General features: G+C 40.6%; 2 protein-coding genes across 3 annotated transcripts; one reads left to right on the plus strand and one right to left on the minus strand.

Moving 5' to 3' along the window:
- Positions 1-4,873: 4,873 nt before the first annotated feature.
- Positions 4,874-7,237, minus strand: gpr160 (G protein-coupled receptor 160). Its single transcript, XM_084058547.1, has 2 exons — positions 7,152-7,237; positions 4,874-5,842 (listed from the first exon to the last, which is right to left on the minus strand). The coding sequence occupies exon 2, from the start codon at positions 5,778-5,780 to the stop codon at positions 4,878-4,880; it is 903 nt and encodes a 300-aa protein (XP_083914673.1). The 5' UTR covers positions 5,781-5,842; positions 7,152-7,237; the 3' UTR covers positions 4,874-4,877.
- A 4,883-nt stretch (positions 7,238-12,120) lies between these two features.
- Positions 12,121-24,758, plus strand: nadkb (NAD kinase b). 2 transcript variants are annotated; one of them, XM_084057866.1, is made up of 12 exons: positions 12,121-12,279; positions 13,544-13,831; positions 13,984-14,067; positions 14,945-15,074; positions 15,434-15,542; positions 15,956-16,041; positions 16,634-16,736; positions 17,354-17,538; positions 19,585-19,684; positions 20,286-20,443; positions 22,878-22,960; positions 23,504-24,758. In XM_084057866.1, the coding sequence occupies exons 2-12, from the start codon at positions 13,545-13,547 to the stop codon at positions 23,661-23,663; spliced, it is 1,485 nt and encodes a 494-aa protein (XP_083913992.1). In that variant the 5' UTR covers positions 12,121-12,279; position 13,544; the 3' UTR covers positions 23,664-24,758. The 2 variants fall into 2 exon arrangements, with proteins under 2 accessions (XP_083913992.1, XP_083913993.1); XM_084057867.1 differs by lacking the exon at positions 12,121-12,279 and adding an exon at positions 12,327-12,485.
- Positions 24,759-26,320: the final 1,562 nt, after the last annotated feature.

The following is a 26,320-nucleotide window of genomic DNA, read 5'->3' on the forward strand; positions in this document are numbered from 1 at the left end:
TCCTTTTTAAGGCTTGGCGCGAGGAAAGCTTAACCACTTAAGCCCTATTTTATACTTTGCTGTACGTTGGTGTCGCCCGGCGAAAACAACCGATTTATAAGCTCACAATGTGTCGAGACACATTGTGAGATTGTATATTGGCTATTTTTGCCATCTTTGAAAAGTTTTGAAACGTTTGAAAGTTTTTGAAAATTACAATATACATATGGACGCCAGGTTGAAAGTGGTTAACGAGAGGTGTTACACATTGATTCCCTACACCCCTCCTCCCCTCTCTCTCTCTCGCTTTCACTCTCCAGAACCTCTAAGGAATGGAATGTTTCCGGGGGGTGGGGGGGTTTGAATGGGGGTTGGTTTAACCAGGGCGACTTTTGTAGAAAGCATGGTTAGCGGGGGTCAGGTTCCCCCAGGTCTTGTTTTGATGGCCATGCAAGGAGGCGTGCAGTAGTAAGACCTACTGTGTCGCCACAACACGGCATTCCTCCGCAGACGCACGCACGTACATCCCACGCGCACACGCGAAGAGTCCTGTCCATGTGGTCGTTGGAAAAGAACAATGGCCCCTAGCGTTCCCAGTAGATGATCAAAGCTCCAGGGTCGGTCCCCCCTGTTCTCGCGAGCCTATTGTTTTATCTGACATCATTGTTTTGCAGACAGTTTTCAATCGCCGCCCTATTCGTCCCAAGCGTCGTGTCGTTCTGAGAGAATGTGGGTCACAGGTGAAAGTAGTTGTCTAAGACGGGGGTTCTGGGCCTCGGATCAAGCCTGCCCCTGCTTTACGTTATTCTGCCTGGCTGAACAAACAGAGCAGGGTAGAGAGAGGAGGGAGATGAGATGGAGAGCGAGGGGAGCGCATGGGGGCCTGACACCCTCTCTCCTGCCTGGTTTGCAGGCTGGGTGGCCTGGACACCGGGCGGTGCAGACAGGAGCCCCTTTTGTCCATAAAGCCTGCAGAATGGGGGCAGCTGTTGTTGTCGGGGGTGGGGGGGGGGGTACAGGATCCCCTCCCTCTCTCTCCCCCCCTCTGCTCTCACAGAACTGCCATCACTCAATCACTCACACACACACACACACACACACACACACACACACACACACAATCACATGTACACGAATCCCACCCATCCATCTCTAGTGGCAGATCAGCTGGTGTGTGTGGTGTTTTGTGAATGCCCAGGAGAGCGAGCAGACATCCAGCCAGAGGAATGGAGAGAGAGAGGACTGTTATTGTGTCAGTTGCCGGGCAAGAAAAAAGAAAAGAGACGCTTTATTATTGCCATCGAGGAGATCCCAAAGCGAGCGAGCGAGCGTGCGTGCGTGCGTGTGTGTATGTAAATAATTGTTTGAAAAGAAAAGGGGATTGGCCTTGGTTTAACACTGAGCTTTTTTTATGCATCTGCTATAAATGCAAATTGATAAGACATTCCACTGTGCTCCAGCCCTTTCAATGCAGATTTTCTTACACTTCCTCCCTTTACAATAGCAGACCATTGTGAGCGGGCAGAGTACAGCTCTTGTGTGTTAGTAGTTAAAACGCGTTGCGACGCAGGTGTCGTCATGAAGGAGAGGATGACGGAAGACTTGTCCGACCGACCTGTTAAAATGTGACGAGCTCAAAAAATCTACTCCCATACAATACCGCACATGTACACTCTACTATTGTTCCATATAAAACTTTTCTTGAATTTATGAGAGAGAAAAAAAGATATTTAATGTATTAACTAAAGATTTATATTCACTTTGTAAATACAGTAGCCATTAATATATTAACTGTTCTTATGAATAATCTTCAGAAGGTTATATAAATTGGACCAGGACAGAAACTCTGAGGCTCCGAACAGCCTAAATGTTTATTATTATGATTATTTTAAAATAATTTTGACTTTTGTCATTGGTTGACCCTGCAACAGGTGTGCAAACTGGATGTTCGGGGAGATGAAATGCATGGTAGTGTTATGCTTAATTTGTACTTTGTTGCAGCGTGTTGCAAGCTTGTAGATGTGCTATTTGCTGCGCGACACCAGCATGCAACGAAGTATAAATCAGGCTTTAAACCCAACACAGGACAAACCTGAAATAGGAAATATGCTTCTTTACACAGCCCTCCCTTTTTCTGAACTGATTGCTTCTTTTTTGTGGATTCCAACTTAATGGGCTGTTGATGTGTAATTTAATAATATTAAGCCTCGTCCCCTTGTGATATCTGATTCTGATACCACACCCCACCCGTTAGTAAATCGAAAACAAAACATTTCTTTAAGAAAATGCATTTTGAATAAAAAAAAAAAACGTTTTTTTCTTTTGCATGTTTCACTACTCATTGCATTCTGTTTGTTGTCACCAGGCCAATCAATTGATCTGTTTGATGTAAAAAAAAAAAAAAAATGTTGCCCGCCCCCAGCCCCCCTATGTAAACGCACAAGCTATTGAGATCTCTCATATGCATGATGAACATTGACAGAAAATGCTCAAGTTTTTAATTATGCAATGAATTTGTTATAGTTTTTAAAAAGTGTCACTAAGTGTCATGTAAAAGTCAAATTCACTTAAGAACAGAAGATGTAGGCTGATTTGATTTGGAACCACACGATTATTCCATGTACGTGTGGGTGCTTTTGTGTGTTTGCCACCCACTTGCCAGTGATGGAAGCAGAGCAGCTATAAATGGGACACACTTAATGACATACTGTACAGTATCTCTGAGTCTGACTTACTGAGATGGTGCATCTTTGTCGATGGTCTTTTCAAATCTAACCCATTGTTTTCCATGTGACGACATCACTCACATGATAATCAGTATTACGTTTATTAATGCCATAATTACCTCTTCAACAAGTTGACAAAAGATTCTTTTTTACAAGTTTTCTTTTTTGGGGCGCGGGGGTGTTACTTTGTGTAAATTGCATTTTATACACAAGGGGGCGCTCTATATCTTAAGTTGTATGCTATGATGATGATGAGAAAAAGTGACTAAAATAAGAAAAGAAAAATCTCTAACGCAGCGTGCTGGACCTTCTTGCATTTGCAGTGTTATGAGAACTTTGGATATGCTTTGTACAGAATTTTGTAGGTGTGAAGTCGTCCCCACCCCACATACACTCTCTAAAACACAGGCTTTGCCTTTGGAAGGAGCATGACTTTGCTGGACATTTGAATACAGAATTTGCATACCCATGGAATGAGTTCCTGGCTGTGTGTAGAGGTGAACTCCAACTCTGTAAACAAATGCAAAGTAACCTTTGAACTGTCAAAAGTTAATAGCTTTGTAGTTGGGTATGTGTATTTTCAGCCAGCATTATCATATCGATGCAGTTGGTGGAAACCTTGTATGTTCACAACCGTTACTTTTCAGCAAATGAAAAAAATATATAAAAAAGAACCAGTGGTTCCAATGTAGTTATTATGTAGTCACAAGCTCTTGGTTAAATAAGCCGGTGTCCATATTTTGAAATCTTTTCCATTTCCAAAATAGAAAAATAATCGATCGCAAAGTTGTCAATGCGACGCTTTGCCAACTAGTATATCGGCTATTTTTGTGACTTTTGCATAATACTGTCATCCAATGAAGTATAAATAGGGCATTAATTTATGAAAAAACAAACAAAAAAATATGAAAAATGGAGACACAAGGTTTCTGCCCGACAGCGACAATATGCCAGTGTGGGATACTAGGAAGTAGGCTGCACCTTGTGATAAGATTGATCACAGGATTAGGGTGGACTGGTTACTAAGAATAGACACACCATGTTTTCATTTTATACACCTTACACAAACTAACTATTAGAAAGATTTAAAGAGAAAATATTTATGGCTTTGTTAAACAAAAAATCATTTCCCCCTCAATGCTATTCTGAAACATACAACGCAGTGTCTATGTATGACCATTGCATACTATGTTGCCAATACTACAGTGTGATGAGACATTTGTTCTTGCATGAATCGAGACACTGTTCTCCTACCTCATGTTGTGATATAAAAAGATGTTTTTTAAGCAGAGGACACTGCATCTCTAACCGTTTATCATAATTGATATTTACTAGTTAATTACATACCTGTAAATGCTTTTAGCTAATACCTCAGTTGTATCAAGTGTTTTTTTTTTCTGTTTGTGCCCTTTTCCCTGATTTCAGATCTTGTAAATATACCCTGTATAGACAATGAACTTGGATCAAATTCAAGTAAAGTTCTGTAGTGTCAAAACTAATCTTGTGTTTTGCCTTTATTATCTCATGTGGATATTGTGTTTTTTTAATGACCAAACATACACATTTTCATTCTGTACATTGTCAAATATAATTTATAAAATATAATAATCATAACAATAATTATTATTAAACATTCTGATAGGCCAGGCACACAATTTAAGTTGAGAAGGAACTAGTGAACATGGTTCCTCAAAATTAAGGAAGGAACTAGGTCTGCTGGAAACTGGAAACGGCATTCTACAAACTGGAAGCATACAATGGTCTAGAATGTCATTGCCGCGGTAGCACTATGATTTCCATTCAATGATACAAAGGGCATTAATTAGAAACACAAATTATAAAGGGTGTCCACTGAGTTTTGGTCACATGGTGCGTGTCATGTGGCTACATGAGCAGAGCCGTCCTGGACCACAAACATTGACCTCTTCCACACGCTCTGCCATGTTGCTCTACATGAGGCTGAAACGTCTATGCCAGTGGTTCTCAAAGTGCGGTCTGCGGACCCCCAGGGGGTTCCAGGGCTCACCCTGGAACAGTTTAACCACTAACCCCATTTCATACAATGGCTATTTAATGGATCATCTTGTGAGCAAAATCTTTTTAAAATGGGATCTGTGGCCATTAAAATACATATCAATTTGGGGATCCTTGACATAAAAATGTTTTGGGTCTCTAGGCAGTCATAAGTCTGTCCTCCACTGAGCTGAATCTCCAGTCACAGAAGATGTCGGGGGGCACTGCCACCATGCCTTGCACCAGCTGTGAGGCTGGACAGCTCGCACACAAAACCACTCCTATCAAAACACTGTTGAGGAAGCAAAGCCAGGGCACGTTCAAACCCAGGTGCGAAGGTATTCCCACAGGCAAAATGAGGGATATAGCCATGAAAACTAAGAAGTAAGACCATGTATTGAGAAATATTTGCAGCGCTTGTGCAACAATTTCTCCAGCAGTCCGTGTCTGTATTAGTTGTGCCTTAGATTGGTTTCTTGGTAAGCGCTGTGGGCTGAGTTTCGGAAACCCTGTGCGTGAGACCAATACACAGCTCACAGTCAGGAAGAGAACAGTGGCTGAAATGTGTGAGATCTGAGGGGCACAGAATACCCAGCATTTACGCAGCTGGCTGGGAGACTCATTCTCCAGCACAGGGTAGAACTCAGACACTAGAAATACATAAAGAGCAGCCATGTTCCATAGGAGACTGGTAACAAATGAGTATGTGATCTTTCGAGCCCTTATGGTAATATTCTGTAACCTGTTAGACACAGTAAGATAATGATCCAAACAAGCAGTGAACAGAACGGGCCACTGCAGGGAATTGTAAATTTCTCCGAGTATTTGAACCAGCAGACACACATGGTGGCGGGTCAGGCGCAGGCCCAGGAGGCGGCCGTCACCTTGAATATGCAGGGTGGTCAGGGTAAGGGTTAGTACCGTGTCCACGACCGTCAAGGAGACGATGAATACACCTATGAAGCATTCACAGATGTGGCTCCTCTGAAGAAGAACCAGTGTCCAGTTGAGTAAGCACTTCCCTCCAAGGCCGAGCAGGATGGATGGAATGGACAAGTGCATTGTGGAGCCTGGGGGTTTTGAAAACCACAACGTGGATCTGTTCCATCCACCCAGGCTTCCACCTGTGAGGAAAGACGTACTGATTAAACCAGTCCAAAAGTAAGATGCAATATAACATACATCCCACATATGACTCGACCCCACATGTTATGCTTGCAGCATGCCATACTGTAAGTTGGATAAATAAATGAATAAATAACCTGGACAGGTTGCCCTTAAAGATTAGGCTATTAGTAGCTATTTATGGTACATGGCATTTAAATCCCCCTTAAAATAGCTTCTAAATAAATACTATAAAAAGTATTCCCATTAGACATTTGAATGCTGGAATTTAAAACTGATGTAATTGAATTACATTTCATTTGGTGAGCTGAAATACAACTGTCTTGATCTGAATTGTTGCAATGAAGTTAGGTGGATAGCCTAACTCCAAACAGTTAAGTATTATATTGTAGTGTTAGATTGCATACCCGTCACCTGATTAGTACTCTTATCTTAATTAAATAACCTAAAATACCGACTTTTCGCTATGCTCTATTGCTGTGCCACTGCCAATATTACTTAATTCAGACGTTTTGATGTTGACCAACTAAAGGTAAGTGAGGGTATAAGCCTGCACTTGGTTGTCTGACAGGTTAAATTATTTACAAGTACAGTATATCACTTTCCATCCATAGGCTACCACTTAGGTGTGGCTCTGTTGCTCTGGGTTGAGCAATGGACAGGTAGCCTAATATGGAAACTCCCATTATATAAGACTGGCAACCATAGATATTTTCTTTTACCGTTTAACTTGATCTTGCCATCTCTTTTGTTGTTCTTGACATACTTTTTAAAACATATCTTAATGTTTTTTTTCTCCATCTTTATCTTTTTTTATTGTGTTAAAAAATATTTTGCTCTCATTTTTATTTTATTTTTTGGTCTTTTTATGTAAAGCACAATGGGCTGCATTTCATGTTTCTTGTTTCTACAAACAAAGTTTATTATTATTATTATTATAATTATTATTATATCTGCCCTGCAGGATTCAATGTGATAACTTGCAACAGGAAGGCTACAGAACAAAACTGAGCCTTTTAACATCCTTCAAATTAAAGAGAATATTCTCTAATAATAGTAAAACAGCCTGATCTACAGTGTTTAACTTGAAGGTATGAGTTGTCACCAGCTGTAGCTAATTGTGCAATTAGAAGTAAGTAACTACAGAGGATGCATACATGGGAGGATATGACAGGCTAAAAGAACGCATGGCTACTACTAACTGCATCCTTTTACTACAGCAATGTGCTCCAATAAGAGCTTTTAAAGTGCAATACTAAACCAACCACCAATAGTGCACATTCATTTAACATTCATAATTAGGCCTACCTTATGGTCTCTCTTTTCTAAACGCGACAAGATACAATGTAGCACGTAGCGTTTGCCTTTTCCCTTGATTCGTATGTTTGATGTAGAAACCAGGTTATGTTTACAAGGCGTGGTTAGGGTTAAAGGCTGAACAAGGAAGTACAAGTCTAGTCTTGTGTCAGAGGTGAGGATGACAGCAATATAAAGCATGGTGACACAATGAAAGGTCCAACAATTTTGGCATTTGTTTAGTCGTCATACAAAGGAAAAATGTTAAAACATTTTGAAAGACATAACATGGGACCCCAAGTAAACAATTCTCTCAATTCAAATTCTGAACTAGGCCTATGCTAGCACAATGATTCTCAACCTTTTTCATTTCAAGGACCAACATTTTGATATGCATTATTAGTAGGGGTGGCACAAAGACATCGTGCCATAAAATATTGCTATATTAAAACATGACAATATGTATCATCGAGACAAAATAAATGCTGTATCGCAATACTATTTATGTCTTTATTTGTTTATTTATTTATGAAGTAAAGTGAATATGGTGTCTGATAATGAATTAAAGCTTTAACCCAGTAAGAAATTAGATCATCATCACTGGCTGTCTTCCAATCTATTTAACGGCTTTTGAGGAGAAATGAGACTGACTAGTCATAGCTGACACTCTTTCAATGAGCCTCATTCACATACGTCTAAAATCCAGGAAGAGGCAATAATACTTTGCATTTCTGCATGATCAAATGTATATATCAATGGATTTACAAGCAACCCTCTCTGGTATCATCGTAGTGCTTTAAATATAAAATACATTAAGTGTATCATTAACAGATACAGATTCAGCAGGCAAATTCAAGAAAATGGGCAATGTTGAAAAAATTACATTGTGTGACACACCCCTATACAATTGACTTCCGACCCCCATTTGATTTTTTTTTTTGTAATCTCTGATACCCCAATCTAATAACATATTTAATGTTATACATCATTTGACCTGTTATGGTCTTTAATTTGGTCCAGAATTCCTTTGATTGGCTGTACTAGAGATAACACAGAGAAACAGTGAATGTTCTGTAATTGTATTAACTTGTACATGTAATAATGGTGAAGATGAACTAGGAGTCATTTAGCTGGGAATCCACTGCCTTATCCCCAGAAAATCTTCCTTGGTGCTGTGCCATGTCACATCATCTCAAATTCTAAGGTTTGGAATAGCACAAATATTGACATTTATTTTGAACGAGATCAGGTGACCTCTGGTGAAAGTTGTTGCTGGCTGGGGTTTGGAAGATTTGATACAGGCTGCTGGTCGCAGTCACAGTGAAGGTGCAGAAAGAGACAGTGAGGCTGGGTGTAGGACAGGGCATGTTTATTTTCACACACAATTTGATTGGCTGTTGAAGCAGCCATGGCAGCATGCTGCAGAAAGACATGAAAAAAAAGGGGAATTACTTAAAGCAATAATTTCATTGACAGACCATATTGTATGTCAGTCAGTAGACAAACAGCCAGCAGACAAACCACACAAGCCACGGGCCAATAATGGGCAGAATGGCAAATAAACAGCACACTCAACATGTGACCACAGCCACACTGTGCATCCTACTTTAAACAAGGATCATGGTCTTTGACTTTACCATCAACAATCTTAACTTAAAAAAGAGCATTAGAATTGATACCTACAGGTTATCTGGGTCGCCACCTGTGAGGAGATTGGGTTTGAATCCAGCAGGGGAGGGTGATCTCTGTCGCTACACTGTCGCTCATACAGGTTGGTCAGGGTGTCTGTTCAGCATGGCACAGAACTGGTGATGTTCCTCACTGTCAGGTGAAAAGAACTGGCAGGCGATGTTCAGGTTGCGAAGTCTATTGGAGGAGCCACGTGGTTGTCTACAACCTTCCCCTCCCCAAGACCACACAGTACGGGGTCAACAGTGACAAGGGGGAGTTGAGAATTGGCTAATTGACTACCTTGGGAGAAAATGAAAATGGTTAAAAGATAATATGGAGATAATATGGTCCTTGCTGCATGTCTCTCCCCATCTCTCTCCCCTGTTTCCTGTCCATCTCTACTATTAAACTATAAATAAAGGCAGAAAAATACCCAAAAAATATCAAAAAAACGATAATATGGAGGAAAAAAGGACTTAAACATACTGAGGTGATAACTGTACTCATGTCATTCTTCACACATGATAATGAGGAATACATGAAAATAGATAAGGCAATGTGGCATGGCTTCATTTGACCAACCTGACTGTCTTTGCATCAAGTGTCCAAGTCACCAAGGAGACGGCGGGAGGGAAAGAGGTCACAGCGGCAGGGGGATGATCACGAACAGCTGCTCCGGGAGACGGAGACACCAAGGTTGCCAGGTCAACGTGAGCACTCAGAACCTCCTGGCTCGGCCACCGACTCGAGAGGGAGGAGAGTTCTCCTGAGAGGTTAGTGTTGAGTGGGAGCATGCAGCGCAGCCGGTCTCACCTCCACCACCCGCTACAGACCCTCAGCATGCTGCCCTAGACATGAAGAGGTGACTTGAGTGACTATACTGTATGTTGACTTGTCTGCCTTTTGTCTTTTGATTCCTTCACAGGAGAGCCCACTTTCTACATGGACCATATCCCGCCACACACTTTGAGTGAGGTTGTGGGGTAATGTAACATTTGTCTGACAATTTCATTTTCAGACGTTAACCAGAAAATCATCCCCAGAAAGTCTTCCTCGGTGTTGTGCCAGTCACATCATCAGCAATTAATTTTGAACAGTGCACATATTGAAACTTCTTTTATGTAAGTTTGTCTTAAACCCACCTGTTAAAATACAATGCTAATGTTCTGTTTAGCCAAGGTAGGTTACGGCAGCTGACATCCCCTGTCCTGCAAGTCCTGACCTTCAAATTATTTGTCACATGGGCAATGATTCATCTTTCCATTTCTATGGGACAAACGTTTACTGATGGGTTCAATGGTGAGGGTGAAAAGAAAAAGTACAATACTGTGAAAAATCAGACCATGAGTAATGTCTGGTGGTCAGTTAATTGTGTAAAAGCAATTTTCAGCTGGCAATGCCTGACAGGCTATAAAGTCAAATGCAGGAGAGGAGAGGTAGAATAATATGGGATTCAACCAAGCCACAAAACATGTCAGCAGCCAGGAGGGACAGGGTTCACAACAGCATTGGATTTATATATTGCATTGGAAGCAGTTTTGGTCTCCGATCCAGAAAATAGTGCACATCATCGCTGCCGGGCAAAAACCTTGTATCTCCATATTTACATTTTTTAAATGTTTTTTTCGTACTTTAATGACAGTCCCTCTACTGAAAATACGCCCAAGTAACAACATTTTGGACATACAAGGTTTCCACACGACAAAGGCAATATGGTGCTATGCATGGTAGAGAAGCATTATGCTCTACCATGCATTCCCTAGCACCATATTGCCGTTGTCGGGATATTCTCTCTAAACATTATGATAATGACATTAATCATAATGTTTACTATGGAAATTGTTAATCTATTATGATAATAAAACCCACAACATAGAGCATGTAAAAAAGGAAACAAAAATAAAAGAAAGAGGAACCATATATTAAAGGGACTTGCCAAATTAGAGACAGCTGCATTATTTGTAGAAACAGATAAAAAGCACAATGGTTTATAATAATTTATGATTGAACACAATTACAATCTCAACAAAATAAAACACTATAGTTCATTATCACACATGTTGGTATTGGTAGATTAAGAGTGATTACCAAGCACCCTAAACTGTTGGGTATGAATGTCGAACTATGAAAGACAAATAGCACTTCTAATTATATATATATAATATATATATATATATATATATATATATATATATATATATATATATATATATATATATATATATATATATATATATATATATATATATATATATATTTGAAGAGAAAACATCACTGAACTGTAGGCTCAAATGCCTCTGAATCTGACCACACCTACTGTCTGACATTTGTGTAAAGTGAGTGAGCACCATATATATTTAAACAGTGACCCACTGCTTATATCCGCTCAACTGTCATACATTTTCCATGCTTTAATGGATAGAGAGAGAGATAGATAGATAGATAGATAGATAGATAGATAGATAGATAGATAGATAGATAGATAGATAGATAGATAGATAGATAGATAGATAGATAGATAGATAGATAGATAGATAGATAGATAGATTAGTTTGTATTGGCCAGTGCGCTCAGTGCTGTATTTCCAAACGCACAACTAGGCTATATGCACAGCAGGCATATTGTACAGATTTAGGCCTCTGCCTTACTTCCTTCACAGGTGTTACCAATGATAACTAATGAAGGCTCTGTTCCATTCTGGTCAAACAGGGTCAGGGTGCTGATATTGTGCGTGTCGGCACTGGAACTGGAAAGTGGAAACACTCTGCTACACCAGTGGGTCTCAAAGTGTGGTCCAGGGACCCTCATGGTTCCTTGAGGGCGGGGGTTCCAAAATGTCCCCTTACAGGTGTGTAACCCTGAGAGTGTACAAATGGAACCAAATGGACCCGTAAGGGTCCATTTGGTTCTATTTGTACACTCTCAGAGATATGGTGGTCCTTCAAATGAGAACCACTGTGCTACACAAAATGGAACAGAGCCTTCATTAGTGTCATTGTTAACACCTGTGAAGGAAGTAAGGAAGGGGCCCAATTTCTTAGCCTGGTAAACCCTCCCTCCGGAAATCTAATTTCCATTTGATTTCAGGAGTGATCAAATGGAAATGAGATTTCTGGAGGGAGGGTTTACCAGGCTACCAATTTCTGGCCAATATGGCTGCTGTGCATAGGTGCCCTGTGCCCACCACTCGACCTGTGAGGCTGTATCCAAGCGCATACTAGTGCAGCCTCCTGCGTAAAGCTGCGTATTATTGATGGCCATGAACTTATATCCGGAAACATAATCCGCCCATTTCCGGTCCGGTAAGCTGACAGGCTGTGTGTACATGATGAGCTGTAGTGTGACTTTGACAACAATCATTTGTTTCTCGTGTGTAAAATCCATGTTGTGTGATATTTGTTGAGTATCGTAAGAACAGACAGCCTTTAACCCAGCCTAGATGACCTACACGAGCCTGCTTTGTGACAACGTATAAGGCTTGTTTTAGAATAGATAACGGTAGCGACTGTCTGTATTTACGCGATAAACGATGATAATCATGGACCTTGTCAACGTTTTCTCTGAATTTCTACATTTCATATACCCCTATGTTTATATGTCGTCTGAAGTCCAGCGGTGTAAAGTAACTAAGTATATTTACTCAAGTACTGTCTGTACTTAAGTAAAATTGAAAAGGTATTTTTGACTTTACTGGAGTATTCCCGATTTTCAATACTTTTACTTCTACCCCACTACATCTCAGTGGCAAATATTGTACTTTTATGCCACTACAATTATTTGAAAACTACGTTACAACTAAGTTACTTTTTACTTTGCAGATAAAAAATACTATATCATAAAACATGCTTTAACCACTTCAGCCCTATTTTTTTTTGAAAATAGCCGATCTACAAGCTAATAAACACTGCTAAAATAGCCCTATTATGGACCTCCACAGGGAGAAGTTCCAAATGGGGCTAGTGCTAAAAGTAAAGGGGATGATAGGCTATGTATGGTTGATGTTGAATTGCGTTCCTTTTAATGTCGACGAATATTCCGAATATTTATTGCTGGACAGTTATGTCCAGTTATCGGAGAACATCGGTTGAGATGGAACAAAGTTAGTTAACTTGGTCAATGTTGATATAAGTTTGGCATACGATGCCCAGCTTTATTCCTTCCAGCACACTTCATGTTTCGACTGGTTGAACCTGTATGTTTCCTCTCATAGTAGAGATACGTTTGTCAACCATTTAATTAAATTCCAGTCTCTGAGAACCATCTGGGTTTTGGAGAGTGACTCACTCATCACCAATAGTCTTGAAGTACATAAGTGATGGGATTAGTTTTGAAGCTACTGTAGGGCTGTAGCTGAAAAGACCACCCGTAGAGTCTCAATAAAAGTTAACCGGTTGTATATGGCAGGTTGATTGTATACAAATTGAAATGATAAATTATGTTTGATTAGGACTGTGCCGTATATAGGGTCCTACAATTATACATGTTTTAATGAACAATATTAAAAATGTAATGTTAAATATTATCATCTATATTGCTTTCCCTTCCCATTTGATTTCACAAAATGAACGTAAAGCATTGAAGTACAGCTGTGGAATTGTGTTTTTAATGTAGTTTAGAGAAAATGTTACAGTGTCAAGACATATTAACGTCATTTATTGATCCTTAGATATTGTGAATCGCTTATAGCTCTAAAATTGATACCTTGTTGTTCAAATACATTGTCATCCCTGTAGAATGGATGAGCCAGATCACAGTTGGGGGTCGTACTCTCCGGCCGCCCAGGAGAGCGGCATGCCGCGGCCCTCCGGCCACGCAGGGCAGGTGTCAGAGGCAGCCAAGCACCGGGATCAGCGAGCGTCCAAGTCACCAAGGAGACGGCGGGAGGGAAAACGATCACAGCAGCGGGGGGATGATCACGAACAGCTGCTCCGGGAGACGGAGACACCATGGTTGCCAGGTCAACGTGAGCACTCAGAACCTTCTGGCTCGGCCACCGAGAGGGCAGAGAGCTCTCCTAAAAGGTTGGTGTTGAGTGGGAGCAGGTAGCGCAGCCGGTCTCACCTCCACCACCCGCCACAGACCCTCAGCATGCAGCCCTAGACATGAAGAGGTGACTTGAGTGACTACACTGTATGTTGACTTGTCTGCCTTTTGTCTTTTCATCCCTTCACAGGAGAGCCCACTTTCTACATGGACCATATCCCGCCACTCACTTTGGACCTAAAGCCTGTATTCTTCCTAACCCAACTTCAGTCATGTAAGCATGTAGATGGGGAATGCACCTTAATTGAGAGGGTTTACAAAGTCAATAGAAGACACAAGAGGGGAGTATGTTACATTTTGTCTGTATTGTTTTAGTGGCACATTGACACAGTGGCTTATGCAACGTTGACCCGATGATAAGATAAGATTACTCGTTAGGGAGGAACAGTGATTGGTCAGTAACTGAAATGGAGTGGTGTGCATGAGGCGACAGAGGCTCCGACTGTCATTTTGTCTCATGGTACATCAAGGTAGCCTTGGACTGGATCTTAACACACAGCTGAAGATATCTACAAAATGCCTGCTATCCGTAACACAACAAAGGAAGAGAGAGACAAGCGGTAAAAGAGAGAGTGAGACAGAGATACTGAGAGGAGTTGGGATTGGGATCAGATCCAAGAATATTTGGATTTTGTACCGCATTCATGCGAACCTCGTCTGCATGTTTCATAATGGTTAAGACGTGACTGTTTAACCAGTTTAGAAATATGGAGAATTCGGATTCCCTACAGTTGTCTCCGCATTCTTTGTAGTTTGTACACATTTGACAGAATTTGCTACCTTACAAGTTGTGGGGAAAAACAGTGTGAATATTTAATATTCTTAAATTGTCAAGTATTAGCCATTCAGTGTTCACTGTAGTGCCTATTGGGAAGCGTCTTCTTCATTGTTATGTTACAATTTGTGTGTGTGTGTGTGTGTGTGTGTGTGTGTGTGTGTGTGTGTGTGTGTGTGTGTGTGTGTGTGTGTGTGTGTGTGTGTGTGTGTGTGTGTGTGTGTGTGTGTGTGTGTGTGTGTGTGTGTGTGTGTGTGCACGCATGTGACAAATAAAGCCTTGAATCTGTCTGACTGCATGTCTCTGTGTTTCCCAGGCACATCCAAGACCCAGCCAGCCAGAGACTCACCTGGAACAAGCCACCAGCCAATGTGTTGGTCATTAGAAAGGTCAGAGATGAGAGCCTGGTGGAACCCTTCAAAGAGCTTTGCAGGTTTCTAGTGGAGGTAAGTGACGCTGTTCAAAATGTAATAATGTGTACGGTACGGGAGGTTGTTTTGTCTTTTGGTGTAGATTGTCTTGTGCATCAGCAGTTTGGTAACTGACCTAAGGCAACTTTTGGGTTCTGGCTTAAACAGCTATCAGATTGTTGACTATTATGAATTTGGATTATGTTGAGTTGCAATTGATTTCAACTATGAAACACTGGACCAGTCCAGATGAATTAGAATGTCTATCCATGTGATACTGTATGTCATGGAAAATAATTGTGAAATAACCCGTGCAGTCTGTTTTTAAACTACTTAGAAAGCCACCATCTGGTGGCTTTTTTATTTTGTTGATAAGATGTGGGTTTCACCCCTAGGAGAAGCAAATGATGGTGTATGTAGAAAGAAGGGTGGCAGATGATGCATCACTTTCAAATGATGAGTCCTTTGGTTCCATTCGCAATCAACTCTGCACTTTTAGAGAGGGTAAGGCAATCGCGTGTCCTATTTTTACTTCACATAATCGAAGCAGTTACTCTCTGTGTCAGAGAGGCTAGTCTGAACTCTTCCGTCTCATGGTGTAATATCTTCAATGTGAATAAAGTTGATATACTTAGATAATGGTTCACGTCATCTAATCATTATTTAGGAGGCAACCACATGGACGCTAGCATCCCTATTCTGTGGCGAATAGAGACTTATTCATTATAAGTTGTTTTATTACACTTTTTCACATTGGCCAATGGCCATTTTAAAAATATAAAAATACAAGAACAGCTATGAATATAGTATAAAAAGGAAATTATTGCAGCCATTTCAGTGGTCGGTTGCTCCTGGAATGATATTTAATCTCTTTGCAGTTGTGTTTGGTGTTGATTCTTGTTTTTATTCAACCCTAGGCTATGATGACATCTCAGACTGTATAGACCTCATCATCTGTCTGGGAGGGGATGGAACTCTGCTATACGCCTCCTCTCTCTTCCAGGTTAGGTTTGTTTACAAATGTCCTATCCTATCCCATAACCCTAGAGCACGCATTTTCAACAGGTGGTCCGTGAAAGGTATTGCATGAGGCCGTATCACCTCAGTTTTTGCTTAAAAAAAGTACAAAAGTAATGGAGCCTTTTTTCCTGTATTATTTTTCTCCATCTAAGCTCTTCGGTCGATCTCAGATCTCTAGGGCATCTTTTTAGTTGCATATTTTGTTGTTCCAAAATAGGAATGCCAGGGTTAAAGTGGTAAAAAATTGACCAGGTAATAAAAGCGTAAACTTCTGTTGAGATTCTCTTGAATCTCCCGACTTCTGAATCGCTGTCCTCACTCCCTCCTGTCTAGCATCAGGGTCTTGAGCTCAACAGTGTTGTTAGCTATTCTGTCACGTACTGTAGGTGGTGTGCCTCTTTCCCCTCCTTGCATCACCTTGCATGTATATGTATGGAAGTTATTGTATCCAGTAGTTATTTTAGAAAAAATTACAAATCATTTAACAAGGCTTTATTGACATTAACAGGATACAAAACACTGTTTAGACTGTGTAAAAATGTTTTTGTCTAAATATTGTGTTCTTTGTTTTCCAGGGCAGTGTTCCACCTGTCATGGCATTCCACCTTGGGTCTTTGGGTTTCCTGACACCCTTCAAGTTTGAGTCATACAAGATCGAAGTGGCCAAAGTATTTGAAGGTATTTCTTTCCTACAGACTTCACCTCCATTCTTTGCACATCTTGCAAAAAACTGATAAACAGATTTACACAGTGTATACCATGTGTTATTGTGTGCATACTTTTGGGGGCCCTTGCGTTGCCATGAATTTAGCTAATGTTGCCAGTCCATTGCGTAGCTCCCTCAAGATGAAGGAAGGATATAAATATGCATACTTTGTAGAGCTGCAACTTTTGATGATCTTCTTAGTGATTATTCTATCGATTACTTTTTGATTAATCGAACAATCGAGAAGCATGTTTTTTACAATTCATTTTATTTTATTTGTAATATCAATGAACCGACACAAGAAAATTCGAAACTATTTTTTATAATCGTCTGATTAACCAATTATGCCCTATTTTATCATAGAAGTGTCGCATAAAATAGCGACAATCGCAGATCTACAAGCTCTCGTAGATCGCAATGTGAGCTTACAGATCTGCGATTTTCAGTTTTTTGGGGGAAAAACGTTATGTTTTATAATCTATTAAATCAGATTAGTTCGCTTAACTGTTGCAACTTTGGTACTTTGTTTATGACCATGATATTGCACATGTGCTTATGCTCGCCTGTATGTGCGTGTGTATTTTTTTAGGCAATGCAGCCATCACGTTGCGTAGCCGTCTAAAGGTCAAGGTGGTGAAAGACATGCTTCAGAGGACAGGTCAGCAGGAATGCAGTCAGGAGAGCCAGCAGCAAGAGCAACAGGAGCACAATGGTGTGCTGCTGCCTGAGGGGCACATGAACAGTGAGGCTGGCAGGGTCACCTTACAGCTACAGGTAGGAGTCACATACTGGTTAGAGCCCGACCAATTTTGAGTCCGATGCCGATTTTTGGAGAGTCCTAGAATCCATCGGTTACATTTAACTAGAATTATTTTAAACATTTAAGCCCTATTCAAAGATTAACAAAATAATTGGGACCTTCTAGCTGTGAGGCGACAGCGCTACTGACTGCGCCGTGCCCCCTTACCCAAAATATACTGTTGGAAAGTTTTAAAGTGGTAATAAATTGGGACACATCAGCTGCATAACTGCGGATACCGATTTCGTAAAAAAAAATCAAATAATGATTGATATATCGGCCGCGCTCTAATCCTGATGTTTATTGTTTATTTTGATCCCCACTCCTCCAGGGGGGCAGGTACTATGTACTTTGACCTCAGTACCTGTTGTCAGAGTACTTATTGCAGTATTTGGGAAACGCCCATCATTCACATTCTGTCACAAGCATCAACCGCGGGCGATGCCCGCCATTTTTCTTTGCATTGACTTTGCATGTGATAGTGGCACACACCGGTTCTGGAGAACCACTGATCCGACCGACTTCACACAGGACACACGCTGCACTCCCTTGGGGCCTCAGCAATACATACGCCAGATGTGAAAGGCGTGTGGTTGGAGATATTTCTCGAGATATACAAAGGACAGGGTCACTTACCCACAGAAATTCCTACAATTTATAGATTGAATACTGCTGGTTGTACTAACATAGTACTCCTTTTCAAAGGTTAGGTTTTTTTGTGCTTTTTTGTGTTTCTGAACACGAAAAGCAAAAATGATGATGTTAAGGAGTGCTGTGTCGCAGTGGGAAAGCTGTAATGTTAATGTAAGCAGGCTCTCTTAGTGCGTTTCCTCTGACCATTCATGCAAGCATTTCCTCTTCTTTCCAACCTGTCCATCTTATGTGCATTTGTGTGTGAGTGTGTGTGAGTGTGTGTGTGTGTGTGTGTGTGTGTGTGTGTGTGTGTGTGCGCGCGCGCGTGTGTGTGTGCGTGACAGAGGGCCAAAATTTGCACAGGAGTAAAGGCAGCGTCATCCCTGTTGCCGTGGCAACAGTCATAATAAAGCCGCTGGATGATGTTGCGGGGTTTCTGTTGACCCTGTCGCCATGGAGACTGGGGTGTCACTGCTATTGACGCCAGCCAGGGCACACTAATGAGCTCTGACGCTTTTAAGACGAACTCCTCCAAAATAACATGCCATAGCACTGTGATCATCACACACACCGGCTGTGTAGGGTTGAATCATTCTCAATGTGTTTTTTCTTTCTTATTGCTGAAGGTGTATTTCTTAGATCAAATACAGTGATCTATTGTCATGGCCTTGGCTTGACCTGATATGACATTGTCTAATGACAGGAACCCAATGTTTACACCATGTAAACAGGCATGTTCATACACACCTCACTGGAGAGCAGACGGTAGACCACCACGTTTCCTGCTCAGAGTTGCCGGGTGCATTTAGTTTATTGACGTTTGTTCAACAATTGGTGATGTGGAAACACAAATGAGCTCCTTTAATGATTTAGTAAGTTGGGTTGACTGTTCTCTCTCTTTTTCACGTTCTGCTCATCTGTGTTTCAGTGTTTTCACCTCACTGTAAAACAAAAGACTGAGTGAAGTACTGTACGAATGTTTTCAGTTCCACTCTGCTGAATGTTCTACTACCACAGCCTAGCATCAGTGTAAAAATCCGTCCAGAGGGGGAGCATTTCCTACACTGCAGATCCTACTCTGTTTTATTGATGCTGAGCGGGAATTGATCTTGATACAGAACGGTTATTCCAGCTAGGCCTGTCACAATGATTACATAATCGCCTGATTGCAATTATTTGACATGATGGCAATTATTTTGCTGAATTGTCATTGTTTCCATGTTGAAAGATTTTCATACATTTTCAAACATTTAAAAAACATTGTGGAAATTTTTGTTTACAAAGCCTAACAGTCAAACAGAAATGTAACTTTTATTCATTTGTTGCAATGTTCAATGCCCCCCAGTTGGAAACTTGTGATCTATCATAGTGTGTTTGTGTGTGTGCAGGTGTTGAATGAAGTGGTGGTGGACCGAGGTCCTTCGTCCTATTTGTCCAACGTTGACCTGTACCTGGATGGACGTCTCATTACCTCAGTGCAGGGAGATGGTGAGGGCAATGAAATCTATTTTGAGAGCCTGTTCTAGAGAAGTGCATGCCTGCCGTTTAGCAGACAGAGACATCTGGGAACAATGTACAGACAGAGCAAGCAAAGAGGCTCAAGTCATAACCATAAAAACGCTAATGGCACAGAGCTAGCAAACATAATATAGAAAAGACGTGATGGGGAATGAAGTCAAAAACATTCACAGAGATTAGGTCACAAAGGAAGTGGTGATGTAAGTAGTGCTGCAACTATTGATTATCTTCTTAGCGATAATGTTTTCGATTAATCAAATAATAATCAAAAAGTGCTTTCTTTAAGGAAAAAATGATTCTTTATCATCTACAAAATTGATTAGTTTGATTAACCACTTAAGCACTATTTTCTACTTTGTCATACAACAGTGTTGGACAGAAATAGCTGATCTACATTCTCACAACGGTGGCTTGTGGACCGACTATTTTCGGTATTTTTGAAAAGGGATGATTCTATCAATATAAAATGTATTATTTTTTTAATCGATGGACTGGATTAGTCCGACTAACTGTTACACTGTACTGTATGTTGATTTTCTACTTAATAATTGCATTCCTCTCTCCTCCCCAGGTGTGATCGTGTCCACACCTACAGGTAGCACAGCGTATGCGGCTGCAGCGGGCGCCTCCATGATCCACCCCAATGTACCAGCCATCATGGTCACTCCCATATGCCCCCACTCCCTCTCCTTCAGACCGATAGTGGTCCCTGCTGGGGTTGAACTCATGGTGAGACTTGATTAAATCAACTTTATTAAAGGACACTTCACCCATTTCCAACTTCATATAATTGGTCCTCACTAATGCTCATTATAATATGGTTCCATTTTTGTCTACTCGGTCTCTGTCTCAGAGGAGAGCTGTGGACCGTTCAGAAAACTTGCCTACCAGTGACATCATTGGTAGGCTGGTTTGGTCATGTCAGAACAATGGCTGCTATTACAGCATGCTAACTTTCCAGGAATAGAAAGCCTGCAATTTCTAGTGGCTTGGATTCCCCATCGATTATGTCAATGGTAGGCAGGTTTCTGAACTGTCCACAGCCCACTAATGAGACCCAGAGTGAGTAGACGGACATGGTGCCATCTTATAATGGAAAACTGGCAGAAGACTTGCTTGCTGCATAAACTATTAAGGAAGACTCCTTAGACAGAGACTTAAGAAAATAGTATTTCTTTTATTTTTATATGCTCATAAAAGTGCTCTGTGCTCATAGTGAGGGGTGCATAAAATTAGCAAACGTTTTAGTCCTGGGACCTTCGTCAGGGCTATATGAGTGGATCACAGACGAACCATCTTATAATGAGCTTTAGTGAGGACCAATTATATGAAGATAATGTTGAACATGGGTGAACTGCTCCTTTAACTACATGATCCCTAGTGCAGTGGTTCTCAAAAGGACCCCTGTAACTGAGAGTGTACAAATGGCGCACTTGTAAAACACTCATGTGTATCTCAAGTGCTTACCTTTTTTTTATGGATGAAATTGAACTGCTAAACCTGGTATTATGACAACAAGAACCATTTTGCCTTTTCATGCATTTTCAAACAAGCAATGAATTGCCAATGAGGTAGTCGGAGGACTGCGACATCTGTTGTGCTCACCAACATACATCTAATCCCATAGAGCATGGAAACTACAGTTTAAAAAAAAAATATATATACCGTAGTATACTATGTATGTATGTATGTATGTATTTACACACACACACACACACACACACACACACACACACACACACACACACACACACACACACACACACACACACACACACACACACACACACACACACACACACACACACACACACACACACAAAATAAATAAAGTTGTTTCAGACGGTGCTTGAATTGGGCTGGTACCAGTTCTGCTGATATTTGCCCACCTGAGCATCCTTATTAGCCCACTTATAATTACATGCCAACACTCGGTGGCGAATCTAGGTACACATGTTGGGAAACTGTGCACAAATATGCACTTGTTCCCCCAGCACTTTCAGGACTATTTTGCTTTTTGAATGGCACCAATGACACAGTTTTAAAACAAATAGCTTCATTTATTGTGCAATGCAGATGGGCAATGAGGCACAATGAGAACACAACGTAGTCTATGCACCGTTTTTACTAGGATTAAGCCTTGGCTACATACAGTATAAGTTGTCAAAAAAGCAAATTGTTTAGGCTACATTAAGTGCAAATAGGCCTAACAATGGAACATCAATTAATTATTTAACATCAAGAATAAAAGGATAATATGTTTGTCCAAAAAACATGGCAAAATTAGCTATTCTGCATATAATCTGAAGTTATGCAACTCCTGTTTTTATTTTATTATATTCATTTGCGACACATAATGCAAAAAAGTTTAAATATTGCAATGTAAAACATCTAAAAACTAGAAAAAGTGCTCCTCGGAGCACAGGTCTCAGCCAGGTTAGGTAGGTTATTATGGCCTCCTGGTGGCGCTATAATAGGCCAATGTGAAAGGGTGCCATTTCTTCTTGGGCCTTTCACGGCAATCGGACCTTGCATTCATGATTTGAGGCATTTTGTTCCAAAAATGTGTTTTGCTAAATTAGACCTGCTGGTGGCGCTATAACAGGCCAATGTGAAAAGGGTGGCATTTCTTCCTTGGCCTAGTGGGAATTTGCGTGTGAAATTGCACGGAAAGCGCAAGCTGCGTTCATGATTTGAGCCATTTTGTTCAAAACGGACCAATCCTGCAAATTTTGGAAGCCAACCTTAGCCAATGACGATGGAATATGGACAATCGGACAGATCCGTGTTGATCACATGACTATAGAGATACTGTGTACCGATTTGCATGACTGTAGGAGTAAAAGGGTTTTGCACAAATCGGCCTCCTGGTGGCGCTATAACAGGCCCATGTGAAAAATTTGGGGCAGAGGTTCTGAATTGGCATCCAGGGAGTATGTGTGCACAGTTTCACAGCGACCGGGCCAACGGCCTTTCGGCCTGGCGGAGACAAAAATCCAATATCACTTAAACTCTATTATGTGATAGATCATCCTACCTCCAGAAACTGGTTCAGGGTATCTGTGTCACCTCAAACGTTACTTCTCAGTGCAATACATGTATAGTAGCTTTTACATAACCTCTATGGCTCTTTCTACCCTGCCGTTGCTGTTTCTCCTGACAGATCACTCTGTCCCCTGATGCCAGAAACACTGCCTGGGTGTCGTTTGACGGAAGGAAGAGACAGGAGATCCAACATGGAGACTGGTAGATGTTTTATTCCAAAAAAAGATTCTTGCTCTCTCTCTCTCTCTCTCTCTTTCTCTGTGTTGTTGTTTGTCATGTGGTTTGAAAACTTGCAATATTTATTTATGGCTTGTGTTTTCTCTGTCACCTAAATCACTTCCTTTTCTCACTTAACCCATTAAAACCAGGAAAGTCATTTTAGATTTTAGCGTTGGCTATTCAAAAATAGCAGATATACAAGCTCACATCTGCTATTTTTGATTGTGAGAACTCCTGATTAGGAAGGCATTTGTAGAATCGGCCTCAGGTCTTAATGGGTTAATATTCTCCTTCGCTCATGCGATGAGCACATACTTTTACATGTGTTTATTTTTTGGACATTTTCATACATTTTCATAAACAATTACAGGAAATATAACGCAAAGACAATAACAAAAAACAGCATTTAAAAATAAATTAATACATCTTTAAGTTATGTGTTTTCTACACCGTACTACATTCTTTAATTGTTCCCACCTGATGCTCATCTTATCCGATGACATTGTTTCTCTGTATTCACGGCAGCATAAAGATCACCACCTCCTGCTACCCGGTCCCATCCATCTGTTGTCATGACCTGGTGTACGACTGGTTCGAGAGCCTGGCCCAGTGTCTGCACTGGAATGTCCGCAAAAGACAGGCCCGCCTGACAGACCTCTCCGACTCCTCGGACACAGAGAACTGAAACATCACTGAACACATGCGTGCACCGCACATACATATCCAACACAACTTAATATGGGGCCACACGTTGCTCGAGGATATGCCAATAGGACAGAATCTGTGACTGCAATGGGACAGTCTATCCGACAACACTATCACCCTACTGCATTCGTAACACAATCTCAAGAGACGGACAGGTCACAAGACTGTTGTTGGACACATCTGCTGTTACAGGGCGACCTTAAGGTTATGTACTGAAAAGGGCACTTCTATATCCACAACAGTATTATTAGCAAAAAGGTGATTATATGATGCATATTGTCTGAGGCATGCTGATTATCATTTACAATCAGACGCTAGGGTAGCTCATACTATATACAGTACACACGCATTGCATTCTAGGCATTTCACATTTTGTCCAATACAGAGTATTGTTTAGGTTGTAGGCGATAAAACACATGAAGTGTTACTAGTTTTAAAAAATCTTCTACTTGATTATGATCAAATGATCATTCATTAAGAGGAACATTCAAAAGCATTTCTTGAATATAGGCAATAGTTAATGAATGACTTGTTTTTCCTGACTTCTAGTATTTGTTTGTTTAGACTCTTGGTGTAGCTGGCACACACATTGTAGTATTAAGGATAGCATTACAGCAATTAAATGGGGGAAAACTAATTCTGAAGGACTGTTTCTAGTGTAACCTTATCAGAATGTACATGTGTACATAATAGTCCAAGGATCCCAGATAACAGATTTATTTAATGTGATATTTATATTATATTTATATATTGTATTCATGAAAATCTAAAACAAATTTATTCATTTGTCTTTGTTAATCAACCAAGGGGTACTGTATGGGATCCAGACCGTTCTGTGCTCACAGTGACAAACATAACTGCTACTGTAAGTGCAGTTCAACATTTTCAGAGAGAATTTTGGACCATATTCCATTGAATTTAATTGCATGTCCAAGACCTGAAATGAGGATGGAAAGTAACTTGTCCATGGGTCTTCTCTTTGTCATTGTTATTGTATTACTGCTGTCATATGGTTTGCCATGTACTGTACCTTGTTTGGATGATTATGGCCTTGAAATAAAGTCAATCAAAACACCAGTAGAGAATGTGCCAATGAGTCTGACCAGTAGAGGACCCTGCCAAGTTGGTCCTGTCCTGTCTAGTCGGTCTTGTTGTCCTGTAAGTCATAGAAGAGGGGGGAATGCATGGTGTTTTTTCATAGTTGACCACCAGGGGTCTAGCTTTGACCAAGTAAAAAGTAACCCATAGACTGTAAAATGAAGTAAAACCCTGTTTTAATAGTTCCAAGCACATGCTAATCCCCCTCTTAAGACATTAAAAATGTTACATAGACTAAGTGTCCAATAGTTCCAAGCACATGCTAATCCCCCTCTTAAGACATTACAAATTTGACATAGGCTAAGTGTCCTTTGTATTAGAATTAGAATTTAGCTTCCTATAAAGGTGTTTTAGCAACACAAATGCAAAAGAAACAACAAAAAAACACAAGAAACAAAGCATTTAACAGTGGCATAAAAGCAGTGGTGGAAAATGTACTCATATATTTACTGTTTTAGCAACAAATGCAAAAGAAACAACAAAAACCACAAGAAACAACAAAAGAAACAAAGCATTTAACTAACAGTAGCATAAAAGGAGTGGTGGAAAATGTACTCGTATTTTTACTGAAGTGAAAGTATCAATACTGCGATGTAGACATACTCTAGCTGTTATAAGTAAAAGTCTGGTATTCAAAATGTACTTGTGTAAAAGTACAAAAGTATTGCCATCAAAATATACTTCACAAATTCAGTATGTATACAAATCTTTTGAAAATAGCAAATCTACAAGCTCTCAACGTGTCTCTTATGTAATATTCTAAATAATATTTTGAGATACTGGATTTCAGATTTCATGAGCTGTGTGCCATAATCATCTAAATCAGAGGTCTTCAACAGCGGGTCCGCGGAGGTACTGCAGGGGGGATCAAATAATTGTTTGATTAAAAAAAAACAAAAAAACGTTTTGTTATTTTTTTTCCAAAAATGTCAATATGTCTTTAAACATAACATGACATATTTTAATAGCTTAGTATTGAATGTACAAAAACATGGTATGTTTATACATATTTTGTAGAGAAAGAAAAGGTCTTTTGCACACCTACTGGGACAACCTGTGGGTAGGAGCAGGCTCAAAACTGTTACAAAACTGTTACTTTTCAGCATAAACATTCTAAAGCAACGAGGTCTATCTCTTCTTGGACGTTGTATGGACGTCATACAGACTTTTTTGTTGGTCGTCCCAAAAACACACTGCCCCATTTTTTTCGCGGTCCGAGGCCGCCGCTTTAGACCCGGGGCAGGGTGTTTTAGGACGACAGCTAGCGATTCAGAGGTGGAGCCAGGCTAACGCACCGAAAAGCACTCAAAAAAGCGCACACTCAGCAAAAAACGACAAAAAAAAACAAGACTCTCCCCACCAAAATCGGCAAGACACACCATCTCCCGTTTAGTTCCCGTATCTGCATAGTCTCGCGTCTCGCGTAGCTTTCTGCGTGAAGTGGGCGGACGCCTTTTTAGGAGACCGGAAGCAGGTTGGAAAGCTACGCGAGACGCGTAGGGAACAACTTATGAACTGTGACTAATTCTTTATCCGGGA

The sequence above is a fragment of the Gymnoscopelus microlampas genome (genome assembly GCF_963454915.1).
Source record: "Gymnoscopelus microlampas genome assembly, chromosome: 5".
Lineage (NCBI taxonomy): Eukaryota > Metazoa > Chordata > Actinopteri > Myctophiformes > Myctophidae > Gymnoscopelus > Gymnoscopelus microlampas.